The 16,779-nt window shown below is 33.1% G+C and overlaps 2 protein-coding genes across 2 annotated transcripts in view; one reads left to right on the top strand and one right to left on the bottom strand.

Moving 5' to 3' along the window:
- Window positions 1-4,312: 4,312 nt before the first annotated feature.
- On the bottom strand, window positions 4,313-6,017 carry LOC123655029 (U3 small nucleolar RNA-associated protein 18 homolog). Its single transcript, XM_045590877.1, has 2 exons — window positions 5,800-6,017; window positions 4,313-5,676 (listed from the first exon to the last, which is right to left on the bottom strand). The coding sequence occupies exons 1-2, from the start codon at window positions 5,838-5,840 to the stop codon at window positions 4,407-4,409; spliced, it is 1,311 nt and encodes a 436-aa protein (XP_045446833.1). The 5' UTR covers window positions 5,841-6,017; the 3' UTR covers window positions 4,313-4,406.
- Window positions 6,018-7,365: 1,348 nt separating this feature from the next.
- LOC123655396 overlaps window positions 7,366-16,779 on the top strand; it is a 68,640-nt gene continuing 59,226 nt past the window's right edge. Inside the window, exon 1 of the mRNA XM_045591210.1 lies at window positions 7,366-8,297. Coding sequence (XP_045447166.1) covers window positions 7,366-8,297 — 932 coding nt within the window. The remainder of the gene's footprint in view (window positions 8,298-16,779) is intronic.

Below are 16,779 nucleotides of genomic sequence, written 5' to 3'. Positions count from 1 at the left end.
TTACATCATTAAGGAATACAAAAAAAATAATTAAAAGATGTAATTATTTTTAATACATTTTATATTAAATAATAAAATGATAGTATATATTGCCACGCATCAAGCCCGGTAAATCAGTCGAGCGCTAGCGCTCTTAGAGGTAAGATCCACGCCAAATTCTGCGCAGCCGTCTCTTTCGCTCACACGCGCCAAGCGCCTGTTGTTATAGCGGATAAAACGCATTTGATACTTTCATAATAAAATATAAATAAAATAAACATATTACGAAAATGACTGTAAAATAATATAATGATAATTTCTGTAAACAAATGTATAATTTAATTTTCTTTACTCACACTATCAATACAAATAGGCATTTCAATCTGTTTGTCTTGTTATTTGTTAATTAATATGTTTGTCGGTGTCGATGTCATTAAATGCTTTTTTATTCATATCGTAAATATTAGATTCATTCGTAAACTGAAAAAACTAAATCAATTTAAAAAAATTGTTTAATAAAATTGATTTTTTTAATTTTATTTTAAATTTATTGACTGTTGTTATATAACATACTTGAAATTTTTAACAAATTAATTATGTAAAAAACATTTTATACCATAGTTGTAATTTTTATTATACATCAGAAAATGATCACGATGGTCTTCTGGTTGTCACACTATACGTACTAGCACAAAGATCGCGCGGCTCGTACGACTCGCGCGATGCGACCAAATTTACCTAAACTTGCAGAGCGTAAAATTGTGAAATGGCTCTTAAATGGGACCACAAGACGCCCACCGTGGAGGAATGCGTCAATAACGTAGCTCGCGTTATGTTCGCTCGCGCTGACAAAGTTGCGTGCGTACACCTACATGGGATTGCCCCGCTTCATGTCAGACCGCCGGAAGGGCGTTCTCTACCTCGCGAGCTCCTGCAACCACCACCGAGCCGACCCAGCGCGGACAGCGGTGGCAACGATTCGCACGACGCGAGGGAGGACATCCCGTCGTAAATTTGACAAAGAGAGGCACCAGCATTTAGGGATTGACCGACGGTAACGCGAAGACCCCAAGGGCTACAAGACCCTGGCCCATTAGGGCCGAAACAATGTGATCCCGGAGGCAAAGCCCGGTGATAAAAGCTCGGGTAAAGAGGGTGATCCTCGAGGCCCGTACCCAGACAGGCGCTCAGGCCTGCCAGGAAGAGCCACACACATAAGACAAGCATCAGATTAAAATAAGAATCATCTAAATTATTTATAAACAATAAATTGCCACTGCCCTCTAGTGGATAATACAGGTAGCTCACAACGTAAGACGATAGTTCGAAACGAAAATAACGCCATCTCTCGTTACGACAACGACGCGTACGCACCGTTACATAAATACGCGTTTAAATATTTACCATTTTTAACCGACTTCCAAAAAAGGAGGAGGTTCTCAATTCGACTGTATTTTTTTTTTTTTTTTTTTTATGTATGTTACATCAGAACTTTTGACTCGGTGGAGCGATTTCGACAAATTTTCTTTTAATCGAAAGGTGGTGTGTGCCAATTGGTCCCATTTAAATTTATTTGAGATCTAACAACTACTTTTCGAGCTATATCTAATAATGCGTTTTTACTTGACGCTTTTTTCGTCGACCTACGTTGTATTATACCGCATAACTTTCTACTGGATATACGGATTTTGATAATTCTTTTTTTGTTGGAAAGGAGATATCCCAAGTTTAGTACCATGATAAGGAAACCAGGATCTGATGATGGGATCCCGGAGAAATCGAGGGAACTTCTTGAAAATCCGCAATAACTTTTTATTAGGTTTACCGATTTTAATGATTTTTAATTTAATCGAAAGCCGAAGTTTATCATGTGGTCACATTTAAATTTCATCGCGATCTGATTACTACTTTTTGAGTAATCTTTGATAATGCGTTGTTTGATAACGTGTTGTTGTTGCGTGTTTTGATAATGTTGTTGTTGCTTGACTATTTTTTCGTCGATCTACGTTGTATTACTTGTCGATATAATTGAAGTCGGTTTTTTTTTCGTTTGCGAGCAAACACAATTATTAACAGCCAGAAACGCTTATTTGTGTCTACATTTAATTAGACAGCCGTATATAATAATAAATAAATACAAAATCGCTTTAATTATTTAAATAAATCATAAATTCGTTATGAACGTATAAACGTATCGAAATCGTACCTGTTTTAACAGGCTGTTTACATCTGGCTGCGAAGAGGTGCGGCCAGGTGCACAACGGCAACGGTGATTTTTCAGAATCTTTATATATATTACCGTGATGTAGACCACATTTTGTTTAAAAAACGAATGAATGGAATTTTTAAACGTAATTCCCCCCGAGAACTGTCGTCAGATCGCGACACAGCACCGCCGATCTCGGACACACCTCGAAGGTGTGCTGGACGGGGTCCACCGCCGCGCCACAATTTTGAAATGAAGTTTTCCCTAAATATTCATGTTCATGCAGTATTCTCCCAATACTAAATATACATAATTTTTTTTTTTTAGCAAAACTTCGATGAATCCACTAGTTGGCACTGGGATCTTAGACCATAATGCGATAAAAATAAAGACAAAACATTATTTTTGTGTGATTAGTAGCGTAAATTAGGTGTATAGATTTTCACATAACTAATAATTGTTTTTGCTCGCAAACGAAAAAAAACCGACTTTAATTACATAGACAAGTAATACAACGTAAGTAGACGAAAAAAATAGTGAAGGAAATGGGAGTTATCAAAGATTACTCAAAAAGTAGTCATCAGAACACTTTTATTCTTTTACGCCACCTTTGAGTCTTGATAGGAACTACGTGTAAGTCGTATGAAAATTAATTTCTATGGGTGCCATCTATCAACGATATATACGCAAAATTATTTTGCGTTGAGCAACAATAGATGTCGTAAATATTTTTTAGCTTGTGTAATGTGTAATCTATCTAAACTGTAACGGTGCTTATTCCGTAAAAGATCCAATGATAAGCAAAGGTAAAACACCGCCTTTTTTTTTTCAAATAAAGAACATCTTAAATCTTAATTCACCACAATGCTCCATTATGGATGGACTGTATTTTAAAAACATTTAGCATTTCGTAGACGTATAGGTATATTATCTCAGCGGTGCTTAAACTATTTAAAACCACAAACATCTCATCCATTTCCGTGCACTATCCGCTGCACCTGGCTAGACAATTTTTGCTGTCTAAATTGAAAGAACTGAAAAGGGGAAAAAATATTTCAGTCCCTATGCGAAATATTTAGTTGTAATTGGTATATGTTTACAAGTAATCGTATATTGCAATATCATCTTAATAATTATTAAAAAAAAAATTGAACAAACTCTTAGCATGCTTATCTAAACAATTATTTGTCTAACTTATTCATGTACAAAGCTGACAATTATTGAAGCAGATTATTATTAGACATTTAGGACGATAACCGCTATATTTATAAATTTTATTATTCAATACGCAGAGACACTTTCAATCTCTTCCTCGCAGAGACATTTCACGGTATAGCCACGTCACTCTCAGCGTTACTGTTTCACATGGTTCTTTTAACATATTTTTGGAGTTTACTCCTTGATTTTCATATAAGGTATGAAAAAAATATGAGGAGTAAAATCTACTGAACGTATGACCTCGTTATGTTTTTGTTAACGCCATCTATAGTAACACAATCTATCTGATCGATCGGAACCCTTTTCGATAGATGACGTCATTTGATTCGTTTACTTACTACCATTTGATAATATGGTATTATTCTTTTTACTAGCTAGTAGCTATATTATTACCGTTTCTTATAGAGTAAACTCTACTAACAAGAAAATGCAAAAAAGTAGTTCTAACTTTACAATTCAAACTATTAACAGTGTTACTTCTCTTTTTTATAACTACACAGAATGTATAAAATAACAGTCTTAGTATCGTTATTAATTAACAATACTTTTAAAACAAAAGGAATATCTATAAATTAATAAAAAGCATATCATTTTTTTAATTTATTTATTGAGTTTTTACAAATAAAAAAATAAAGGCGAACCTTTATAAGGTACAGATGAAAACAAATTAAAGAGCCAGTAAGAAAATTTTTGTTTGTATGAATAATTTCAGTCACTTTTTTGTTGAAAAATGAGTTTAAGAGAGAGATGTGGGAAAAAGCTAGGCAGCAGCGTCTTCGGTGTGACAAAGCTAGACCTGCCGTCACCATCTTGCCTGCCCAGCGTGGTGACTATGGGCAAAACACACAAGTTAACGCCATTTTTGGCGCGAGCTTGAGGAGACCTGTGTCCAACAGTGGACTATATTAGGCTGCAATGATGATGATGATGATGACATATCACATAATATGATTTAGATAATTTAACTTTTAAATTTTTAGCTAAATTTAGAAGAGTAAACATTCTAGTAATTTTTGTAATGTTTCAATCTATATAAATAGGCACAGTTCTTATTATTTCCAAGTGCCATATAACCACTGTTAGGTGAAAAACTTACTGTTTCAACATTTTGCAAATTTTGTTTAGGAAAATTGTGAAATATGTGGTATGAAGGTATGTGTACAAATTTCACGGCGTTGGGTAAATACCATGACGATACTGACAATATTTCCGTTGTAGAGTTAAAGGAAAGATTAGTTATTTTAGTGGTCAAATGTGATATTGTTTTAAGAGGTAAAGGTTCTCTTGTAGTTAAATTTTTTGTTTCATATATATTTACAATTCCTTCTCCGCTCCCAGTAGCCAGAAGTTGCCCACATGTGCTTATTTTTATACAGGAAGCTGTAACACAGCCATTGTCGTAGAACTTTTGTACCGATCTGTACATTGAAAGGTCCCAAACTGTTATTTCTCCTTCAACTCCATAACAGTATAACAGTTCAGAATTATGACTAAATATCAACGATTCAACATTCATATTGTGCTTCAATGACCTTAAGAGCTCTTTAGATTTAGCACATATTATAAATACTTCATCAAATCCATCACTTACAGCTAAATATTTACCATCTGGGGACATTTGGAAGAGCTTTGGCTTCTTCACTATTTTGGGCAGCTGTATTAATTGTGGTTGAGCCTTTACAAGGTTGTATACACAGTAACTGTGTTGCAATTTTGATGCAATGTATGCCTCTGAGCCTTCGGGTGTAAATTGTGCAGATGTGACCTTCCATTTCTTTAAATTAAAGCTGTGAAGTTTGTTATTGACGTCACCTCCAATCGAGAAAAGTGATACAACACCAGACTGACCTGCTACCAATACTACACTCATTTTAGGATGGAATACAACTGATGAAATTATGGGACCTTCATTGCCAGTCTCGGAGTTAACTTTCGGAAAGGTTTTAAATTCGAGGTTATCTTTTTTAAGGCCTATAGTCTTCGGCTTTTTTAAGTGTCCTACAGTTCGGAGTATTTTATCATCATCATCTTCCTTTGAGACATAGTTAGATACTTTAGCCCAACTTGGAGTGCCAATCAATGTTTCATATTTTTGTTTAAGTTTTTGAACATAAAGGGCCTTACTTTTTATGTCCGGTATAATATCCGTACCGAACTGAGCGTCATCTTCGTCGGTCCACGCAGGTTTTAAGTCCAACTCATTTTCATTTTTTACTTTAGTCGACAAATTTTCAACAAAATTCTTTGATTTATTAAACAGCAATGATGACAATCTGAAATTTGTAAATTTATACATTTAGACTATAATAATTTTAAGACAAATTATTTTATGTATAATTTCGTCTCATCTCATTTTTAATGTTTACTTCAATTTCAACAAAATAGAGATTCATTACCTGCTCTCTTCGTCGTCTATATCAGTATGTTTACGCTTCATTTTCTCTTATTCAACTTATTTATCATTTATATTTTAAAATTTAATCCATATAGTAAAAATTAATACAGAACTTTATAAAATAATTATGGTATCCTAACCTAAAAACATAACCTAACACATTTATCAGTGAATCAGTGTTACTGTAACTGTTGTGACTTTTTGTAATCTTTATTTCACACGAGTACTTGACATTTCATTCAATGCTGCCATATTTAAAAAACTACAAGTGTCAAAATATCGCGATCTATCTTGGACACTCAAAAATGCCTTTGTTGTTATTACAAAACTACTAAGTATTATGAACATAAAACTTTATGAAGATTATATGACCGAAATATTTATATTGTAAAAAAAAAAACTAGAAAGTAATAAACCATCATTTTAATAATTCGATTAACATGAACTTTTGTCTGAAATAATCGTTTGAACTTCCTTTTAGCTCAATGCCTGGTAATAACGTACATTGAGAAATTTAAAAAAAAATGTAATAATATGTTTAGATGTTTTTTTTTTCTATTATTTCAAAGCATTGTGTAACATTTATCATATTGTACAAATTATCACTTAAGCTACCATTAAGGCAACCATGGTGACTTAATATATTGTATCCATAGGTTTAGTGTCGGTAAAGCAGTTCGAAAGCCATTAGTTCGCTTGGTTACCGTCGTAACTCGTATTGAAAGCAAAACACTTTTTCATTTTTTATCTCTTTCTCTTCCGATGTAGTTTAATTATAGCCAGTACTTAAAGTTAAAACAGTAAATTTAACCAATCAGATTCAGGACGGCAACAATATTTACAGGATTTTATTGGTTATTTTATCTATACTAGGTAGCCATAATTACATTATAACCCAACTGATCGTAAAGCTTATAAAGGAACATTCAGAAGAAATAGTTTTAACTACCTTTAACTGTTAGTCGTATATCATAACCGGGGTGATTTCATTCGTTGTTCTTCAATAGTGTTTCACTTTGATGGCATCGCATTGCGAATCCGATATTTTTTTTGTGTTTTTTAGTGTTAATAAAAAAACAATCATTTGTGTTGTAGTATAAGAAAAAACGTCAGAAAAAAAAAGATATTATGAAGTTGGTGAAACTTGTCTTACTTCAAAGATGAAGAATTTTTTTTTCATATTGTGACCTTTTTACATTTTGAAGTGTCAATATGGATTCTTAAATGATTTAAGACACAGTAGTAGTGAATTCTAAAGATTTTATGACCTTTTTGTTATACAATGAGACCGAAAAAGGCTCCGCCATAAAACTATTAGACCCCATTTGTTTTGCCCGCCATATAACAATTAAGGAGATAAGATTGATGACATTGATGAACAAAAAGCGAATAATCGAGGATGGTGCAGTGGTTCCAGAACAAAGCGAGGGCATCGAGCGATGATCGGCGGGTGGAAAGCGATGATAGGTGGGATTACTCTACATCTGCTGGTACCTCGGCAGATCGTCGGTCGGTCGCGTTCAGCTAGTGATCGGGTGGCTTATGTGGCGTGTGATGTTCGTACGAGATGTCCGGCAAGCCGGCGAGTGTGGCCGCGCCGCGAGCGGGCGTGGCTGGCGCGCCGCGCGTGCTGGTGTACGTGGCGGAGGCGCGCCAGCTAGAGGCGGCCGCGGGCCCCGACCCGCCCGACACGCTCTACCTCCACGACAACGTATCTCAACATCTCACTTTGCCCAGAAACACACTCTATCGCCAGCAAATCGAACAGAACGACCAAGGGAGCGCACCTGGTACTGTTTACTTCAAGTCCTTCAATGATCCTGAAGCCAAATTAAACAACTTTGAGTCATCCGAGAACGTCACAGGACAACGGGATGAATTTTTTCCTGCTTCGCAGTCATATCTGAAAGATACGTGTATGAGGGATGAGGACAGTAAGGTCAACGATAGACCTAGCAGTGTGGCTGTGAAGGCGGACTGTGACAATCCTGACTGGACTAACTTAGATACGTACAATGTCAGGTTACCTTTACAGATAGGGGAGCTAAGTGCGTATCAAGCACGATGTCCTGTGAGTGCAGATAATATGTCACCTATGCTACCAGTAGGAGTGCACAATCAAAACCAGGTCAATGATAATGTGGTGCAAAGTGGTGACAATGATGTAATAAACACAAGTGAACGGGAAGTAAGGAAGAGTTTTGTGAACTACCAGTTGCTAGAACAAAGTGTGTCGCATCAGTCTATTGTGAATCAAAGTATAAATATACTGAATCAACAAATTGGTGTGAGTAGATCAATAGTTAGTGAGGGAGACGGTAGTGGTCCCCAGTTGGTCCGGACTCCAGAGGGTGTGATGCTGGCAGTGCTGCCTTCCTCTGTGCTGCCCTCTACCGAGACACCTGAATTAAGGAATGTGCATAGTGAATTTCCTCAAACTATAACTGTGCCGCTAGGTTGGAGAAGAATCATAAATGGTTCGTCGGTTCTCTACATCAGGTATGTTGGAAATATATTTTTTAATTATTATAAAATTTTTCAATATTTTTTTTTCATTCTAGATATTCTAGAAAAGCTATAAATATTAAAGATAAAATTTGACATCTATTGTACAAACTGCCTAAAGTGAAAACTACTATTTTAATATGAAAATGCAATAAATTCTCATATTTCTGTTATGTAGCATCTATATTACTCACTTAATATTTTTCACTTTAATCCATAATGCATATAACATTTATCTAGTGCTCAAGTGCCTATTAGGAGTTTCCATATGTGAAAAAATTTGTAGTGTAAATAATGTTGAATTTAAAAATGTGCACATTCCAAATAGACCTTTTATTTCAAATAAATTTATATATAAATATTACTTACCAAAGCATTATAAACAGAAAATAAAACATACTTATATAAACATGTTAACATTTATTTTATGCATTATATAAAATATGATTTGATGTATACAATTTTATAAATGAATGTTCAGGATGTGCATTTTGTTTCAAATAATTTTTGCATTGATTAATTAAAAATAAGAGAACAGACATATTTAAAAGAATAAAAAATATCCCCAATCAATTTAAATCCACATACAAAATGAGTACAAAAAAACCTACATTTATAGTCTGTATCTAAAAACAAAAAAGTAAACGGCAACAATGCACTATTGGTTACTAGTTAGTTCTGCCTTGATTTTGTATTGGATACAATTTACTAAACGAAAAATATTATTTATAAATATCATAAACTCATACCTAATATAAAAGAATTATCAAGTTTCTGACTTACCGTATTTTATAAATGTTTCCTCTCATAATATACATATGTCCAAAAATATTGATAAGCCAATGTGAAGAGATATTCTATAATTCTTTCTAAGTACACCCAACAATTTTTATTTATTTTTTATCTAAGTATATAAGTTATTTACAATTTATTTGTTTTTGTCTTATATTTTGTTTAATAAGGTATTATAAAATTAAAGTGCAATTCTTATTGTACATTAATATCAAATAATTACAGGTACAGGAACACCAGGTTAGTTATGATTTTTAAATTAAATTATCATATAATTACTGTGAGAAGTATGTAACAATAAATTGAGTAAGATTATCATCGATGAATTAGATTACTTATACACTTCAAAGATGAAATATCATTTATAGCAATTAGGAAGCTTATACCACAGAGCTGTGTAAATAATAATTCTAATGTCAATTTCTTAGTAAATAAAAAAGTGTATTTGTATTGTAAAGGTTTTTTTTTTTAAAGTTGGTGTTTTTTTGAACTTATTTTTGAAAAAACTACATAATCAGCCATACTTTACAAAAGTATGGCTGATCTTTTAATACATTTCTGTTGTTTATTACATTGTTACTTTATTATATACATGACTATATTTTTGTACATGTATTTTCGATTTTACGAGGTTTCCCGAACAAAATGTCCTATTTTGCAAATTGTCAAAGGCATGGAATCGAAATAATTCTTTTAAATCGTGTATTTTTTTAATTTTTCATTCCATATGAGCCTTATATCTATAAGAAAACTTAAAAAATATCTGCAGAATAGCTCCAGTCGTTTTCAAGTTTTGTGCTTAGCAACACTCATTAGCAATTCATTTTTATTTAAAAGATAAATTAGCTGACCCGACGGACCTTAACCTGTCTTGCGAATTGTGAAACGTCTCAAGTTTAAATAGAATTCTTTTTAGATATATACACTAATCGCCATGTATGAAACATACTTTAGGACCTATTCTTATACTTACGAAATATACACAAAAAAAAATCTTAAGAATCGTTCTAGCCATTTCGAAATAGTGCGGTCTCAAACACGATATTTTTATATATATGTAACTCTAATACACAATAAAGGTTTTAATCTATACATTTTATCACAAATGTTACGAAGTATCTCAAAAGAAATTAAAAGTACTGATTATATTATTCAAATTTGTTGGACTTTATCTTATCGCATTCTGTAATACCTACGTAATAACTCCTAACACAAATTTAATAATTAAAATAAATGAAAATTGTATCAATTATAAATAAAGCTTATAGATAATATTGATGATATATAAATCGATAATGAAGTACCAGGAGAGCATACAGACGAAAGAGGTTGAGATCGTGCGTTTACGTTAAATCAATCCGGCACAAGTGGACAAACCAGTCGGGCAGCTGTGCGGACGTAGGTACTGGCGCAAGTGACGAGAGATAAATGGGTTTTAACTGTAATCGTGATATAAAACTGTGTAATTTATGTAAATATTTTCTTCTATAACGTGTTAAATTATATAATAAAGCAATTAAATCAAAATGTTGTATTCAAATAAAATTGATAATTAACGAGAAAAAAATTATCTACTCAAACGTTCACGCTTTTAAATTGTAAATGATTTTATCACTTACTTCGATTTTTTGTTCGAGATGTAGACTCATGCTAAGTTGGCGACTTTATTCGCCGGCGATTCTTGTGGATTTCGAATCGTTTTCATTTATAGTCTTCGTAAAGTTTATACTTTACGAAGAAAATTAATTTTATACAAACAGTTAACCAATTTTCACGCCGACAGGAAAATAGTAATTTGAAAAGATTATCCTCCCACTATATTTTTGCGTAGATTTATTTTGTCTAGTGGTTTTTGTAAATTAAATTTAAGTTTTTTGGGTCGTACTCTCATTGTTTAAAGATAGGACGTGGATAGCTTATTATAGTAATAGGCATTGTTAAAGGGTATTATCATTATATTTAAATAGGTGGACGATGTTGCGCATGGGCATTCTAGCGAGATTCCATTGTAGGTCGCTGTGCTCATTATATTGCTCTTATCTGTCATTGGCAGCAGACTGCTTTGTCGAACAATACTGTTACTCGTGCATCTTGGGCGGTACATAATGACTTAAATCTAAATGTAAATGAGGATATCAAGAGAATAATACTATTGTTATTTTTAATACCAATTTCTGAGTTCACATTTAATCTCTAATTTTTATATATACCTACCTACCTATATATATTTTTAATTTTACTAGAATATTTTGTCTAATACAGGAAATCTTTTTCGTTCTACAGCTGTCCGACGGCGCGGAATTCTTAAGTTGACTTTTTTCTTATCGGTGTCCGCTGCCCAGATTGATTTATTACGCAAATAATAATCTGAGGTCGCTTCTTTTAAAGTTTAGGATTATTTGGCTTCCTTTGTAACGTCATACAATCGCAAAGGATGGTATTCAGAAACCTCACGGGGCGTCAATTGTTTCGATGTATTCCATGGGCGTCACCCGGCATTTTGATCCCATTTACAATTCGTTCCGACTTTCTTTTCAAACGTCACAATGGACCTTGCTCGTAATTTCATTGCGTTTGTCGCTACTCACCACCCGCCGTGTGAACATTTTCATTCTTTGTTTTTGCACAAAATAAGCAATTGAGATTTCTTTATACCCCGGCTAGAGCCTACTCTAGCATTTATCTTTTGGTGCAGTGAATATCTAGTGTCTGTATGATGCCGTATGGCATACGCCAACGGTATTGTTATTTTTGTTTTATAGTAACGGTTGGTCGAACGTCAGAATCTGAATTGATCGTATCTTTCTCTCGCAAATCACATGAAATGTCACTAGCATGAGATAAAACGTTAAAATATAAAAAAAAGAAAAGTGCCATAAATCGTACCGGAGAACGGTTACGTAAGTAGTCGACCTTTTTTGCCTTTTGTGTTTTCTTAAAAGAAATATGAGGTTTACCTGAGGTCGTTAGAAGTCAATAAAACTTTACAATGTTCCTAATTTGAGATTTACGGTCTTCTCTCCTGATGAATGGCCATTGTGTAATGTAATATGAAAATAAAACAAAACCCAATAAACTTTAGTCCATTTTATACGAATATTGTTGGTAACTAGGTACTTTAAATATGGTATAATTATAAGGTATGTTTTGATTAAAAACATACTGTCTATTTAGGCTGGATCAACGAAAGCAATACTTTAAGTAGGTAGGCAATTATTTTAATATCATCTTCTGAACAAATAAATAAAATTTGAGAGTCTGTAATAATAAAATATTTGGCTTTTTACTAAATGGATATAGATGTATACACGGTGCATATACCAAAAAAAAAAACATTTTTTTTTATTTTTGTCTGTCTCTCTGTCTGTTTGTTTGTTCCGGCTAATCTCTGAAAAGACTGGGCCGATTTTCACGGGACTTTCACTGCCAGATAGCTGATGTAATAAGAAGTAACTTAGGCTAATTTTATTTTAGAAATTCATTTATTCTATAACTGCGAACTGAAACATAACTTTTTTGTTAAATCCAACGCGAACGAAGTCGCGGGCACATCTAGTATACAAAAATGGTGACGTGGTGTTCTGAAGTAGAAAGAAGTGAAAAGGGTGGTGGTTAAGAAGCTCTTGAATTGAAGTTGGTTAATCAACGTCGAAACTGTCCAAGTATTCAATGTTAATTTATTCTAAAACCTTTGATTGAAACTGATACACAGACGTATTTGACTACAAGTTACTGCACCCCGCACAATGTCAAATGTTTGTATGCACACACTTGTTGTTTGTCGCGGTGTGGTCGTACGTTTTGTTTCCGGAACCACGCACAAGTTTACATTCTATTGGAGACCGTTAATTGGTTTAATTTTTCTTAAATGTAAAATCATATTTAAATAGGCAATTATGATTTTCGTATTAATATTAGTGATGGAATAATCGGCATCATAATCAAACAAATAGCTTGAGTTTAGGAATACATTGGTCATATTATGTTTTGGTGTTTCATGATTATCAAGAATCTTATATTGCTGAATGGAACAATGGAACATCTAAAACGAAGAATATCGGTATCTATTTTGCCTATAAATATTATTGTGATTAAAAATGTGTTCAAGGTTAACGACGCAATTGTGAACGGCTATTAATAATATACTGAGTACTTTCAAGGTCCTATTCGTTAGTTATAAATACTTTTAATTTTTTAGAGGTTTGACAATTTATACAATTTATTTATTTTACAGTAAACTCACATTCTATACTCTTATAAACTGATATATTGATTATGGTAAATAGTTGATGCTACAATGGAAAAAATAGTGGTTATTTAATTGTTTTATCTGAAAAAAATCATAATGAATTTAGTAATCTATACATACCTATAATAAAACGGTAGGAAAGTCAAAACTGTACATTAAATATTTTTTTAAAGAATACTTGGGGTGTGATCTTCAATCGATACCGAAGCCAAAAATATAGCTTTTAGAACTTTTGTCTGTATGTCTGTATGTATGTCCGGGATAAACACAAAAAGTACCGCATGGATTTACTTCAAATTTGGCACGAATATTATTAAGAAGTCGGGTCAACATATAGGCTACATATTATCATGCTATCACCTACCGGGAACGAGCAGTGAACCTTTATTTCCTCAACGCATTCTGTAACAACGTGTAATCTAATGACGTACATTTGAATGTTGTTGTTATTATGTTAATAACCATGCTATATAAGCTAGCTTCACACTATAAAAATAACGCGATATAAAGTAACTAAGCCGATAAACATCATTAAATGAATTAAGCAGACAAAACAATTTTAAAGCAGCGCCATCTATGAGATTTTTTGTAGATATGAAATGTAAAGAAGAAACGGGTAAATCAATGCTATTTTAAGAGGTATAATCGTAGGTATTTTTGGCACTGTATAGCGTTCACGCAGACGACGTCGTGGGCACCAGCTAGTATCGAAATAATTGTATTAACTATTTGTGCGTGTGTTAGGACCTACTCATGTTTTGCCAAAGTATAAAAATGTACATTAAAATGTTTACATTAGAATATTTATATTAGAATATTTATTTAAGCATAAAAATGTACATTAAAAATATACATAATAATATTTAGTCCAATAAAATGAAATTTGTTTACCGGACGGTACATATTTTCTAGAGTAATTTGGGGTCCGAAATGTAAAGCTTGTTTTTTTCCATATCTAGAGATGATACAGAACTTTTAATTGCGATCTGTTTTATCTTCGTTTGAGTAATTATAAAAAAATCGATGATTATAGTCTATGGAAATTATCCAATTCTCTTAGAAGATCAACACACCATGTACCTCTATTGAGACAAAGTATTGGTACCTGGGCTAAAAGCTTTTTGTAAATAGTAGAGATGTTTGCGCAGTTCCTAGAGGAGATATATTAACAAAATGAACTAGATCATGAATCATATCCTAAACATGAAATAAATTCTATTGTTAATAGTGAACAACAATTGTCATTGCCTCTGCCGTTAGTCACACCAAAAGAAGTCTGGAAAACATTATAAAAATTGCAGCAAAAGGGAGCTCTCCAGCCCATGATCTAATAACAGCTGAAGTTCTTAAGCAGTTATCAAGGAAAGGCATTAAGCTGCTTACAATAATATTTAAAGCGGTTCTACACCTACAATATAATCCCTTACTCTAGAAAGTCACTACCATAAATAATAATTAAAAAAAAAAAAAAAACCCGCCTGCGTGAAGAACAACTAATAGAAAATCAACTGAAAAAGCTGAAACAAGATAAAAATTCAATATGCACACAAAGGCAGCGAAGTAAATAGAAACAATATCAAACATTTTGTGCTGTACATTTAAAATATATTAATACGGTAGTCCTTCAAAACTTTATGCAACATCGTAGATAACATGCAGTCGGAGACATGCACAAAGAGAGAATGATTTGACTTATCCTTCAATTTCATGCCTCCGATTCTTGTTTTTTTTTAATTATTATTTTATTTATGTCTTTTTAGTCAGACAAATTATGTAATCGGTTCAATTCATTAAAACAGTTTACATCATGTGGTTGATTAAGTAATTTTTTAGAGTCAAGAGAACTGATAGCAAGCCCGGAGAAAGATCTCACTCTGCTCAAAGCAACGTAAGCCTGACCTTTAGCAAATAGGTGACTGCTTAAGTCAACAACTATTAGTTTTAATATAATGAAATTATTATTAAAATTATTTGTTTGTATTTGGTATTATGTATTTGTTATTGATTTTATTAATGTACTTGTAAATTGGTGTGACATTTATTAATTTTTATTTGTAATTTTAATTGTATGTTTTTTTTAACCATTGTATTTTATTAGAAAGGCTACACCCCGAAGTTGATCGTCGCCTAGGAGGCGAGTTTGGCATGGTATAGGAGTGGGAAATAGCAAAGTCCACATTTTTTAAATTTTAATATTGTATTTCTTTATTAGTATTACGGTAATAATAATCATGATATACCTTTTTAAAATCGTTGTATTGTGCCCTTCAATTTGATACCCATATTGTAGTATTCGAGAAAAAAAAATTTTTTTCATTAACTACAAAGGCTTCGCGCAGCCGCCATGTTTGATTTTTTTTTAATGTCACCTATCTAAGAACACTTGGGGAGCTAAGACGAACCTAACGATTCCTCAATTATGTAAATCCGTTCAGTGGTTCTGTAAATATGAGGTAGTAAAGAATATTACATACAAATATACATAGGGGAGACCGGGGTAAGATGGGATATTTAAGACAAAAGACGTCATAATATGAAAACCAAAACGTTTATTAAAAATCTCTTACAACCAAAGAACACTTAAAGTTTTAGTTAAAATAATTATAGTCTTTTATTGCACTAAATCACGTACATTATGGCACATAAAGGAACTAAATGACACATGTCAAATATCCCGTCTTGCCCCATGATCGGGGCAAAACGGGAAATTCTATGGGGCATAATGAGTACAGATTTATTCTGGTTGGCAAAGCTCACATATGTCATATATGTGCATCTTCATCGTTTTCGTCTACACCTGCGCAGGAATTATGGGCCCAGCCATGACACACGCTGCAAATAACCCATCCTTCAGTGGACTCTGAATATAAGTAACCACAATATATGCAGGGACAATCATTTTCATCGTCTTCAGATGAATCTGTGCCACTTTCTTTTATGCGTCTTTTGCTTTTATTCTTTTTTTCAGATTTTTGCTTTTGAGTCTTTTTGTTGTCAGGTTTTTTTTGTCAGTCATTTTATTTACTTTTTGTCTTTTATTTATTTCGTTAATAAGATCATTCTTGTACGGAGAAGCTGTAAGTATTGCAGTTTTACCGCGTCTTCTTATTTTTCTCTCTTTGGTTCTTACTTCTTTGGGTATGGCTATAATATTTTCTGGGGTCACGGAAAACGAAGAATTTGATGGCTGTATTTGTCTCTCATCATCACCCGCACATCGAGCCTTTCTCACTCGACGTTCCAAAGTCGATTTTGGTACGTTATATGTAGTTGAGGCTCGAAGAAATCCCATTGTCTCAGAAAGCACAGCTCTAACAGCTCTTCTCATATCGTCTTCTTCCCATGTTCCACGATCGGTTTTACGTTTATAATTTCGTACCATTATAACTGCAAATAAAAAATATTGTTATTAAATAGATGTTTAAAAAATCTACA

Source organism: Melitaea cinxia, chromosome 7, assembly GCF_905220565.1.
Source record: "Melitaea cinxia chromosome 7, ilMelCinx1.1, whole genome shotgun sequence".
NCBI classification, from domain to species: Eukaryota; Metazoa; Arthropoda; class Insecta; order Lepidoptera; family Nymphalidae; genus Melitaea; species Melitaea cinxia.
Note: the sequence above shows the minus strand (reverse complement) of the source record. Positions and strands in the feature narration are given on the sequence as shown.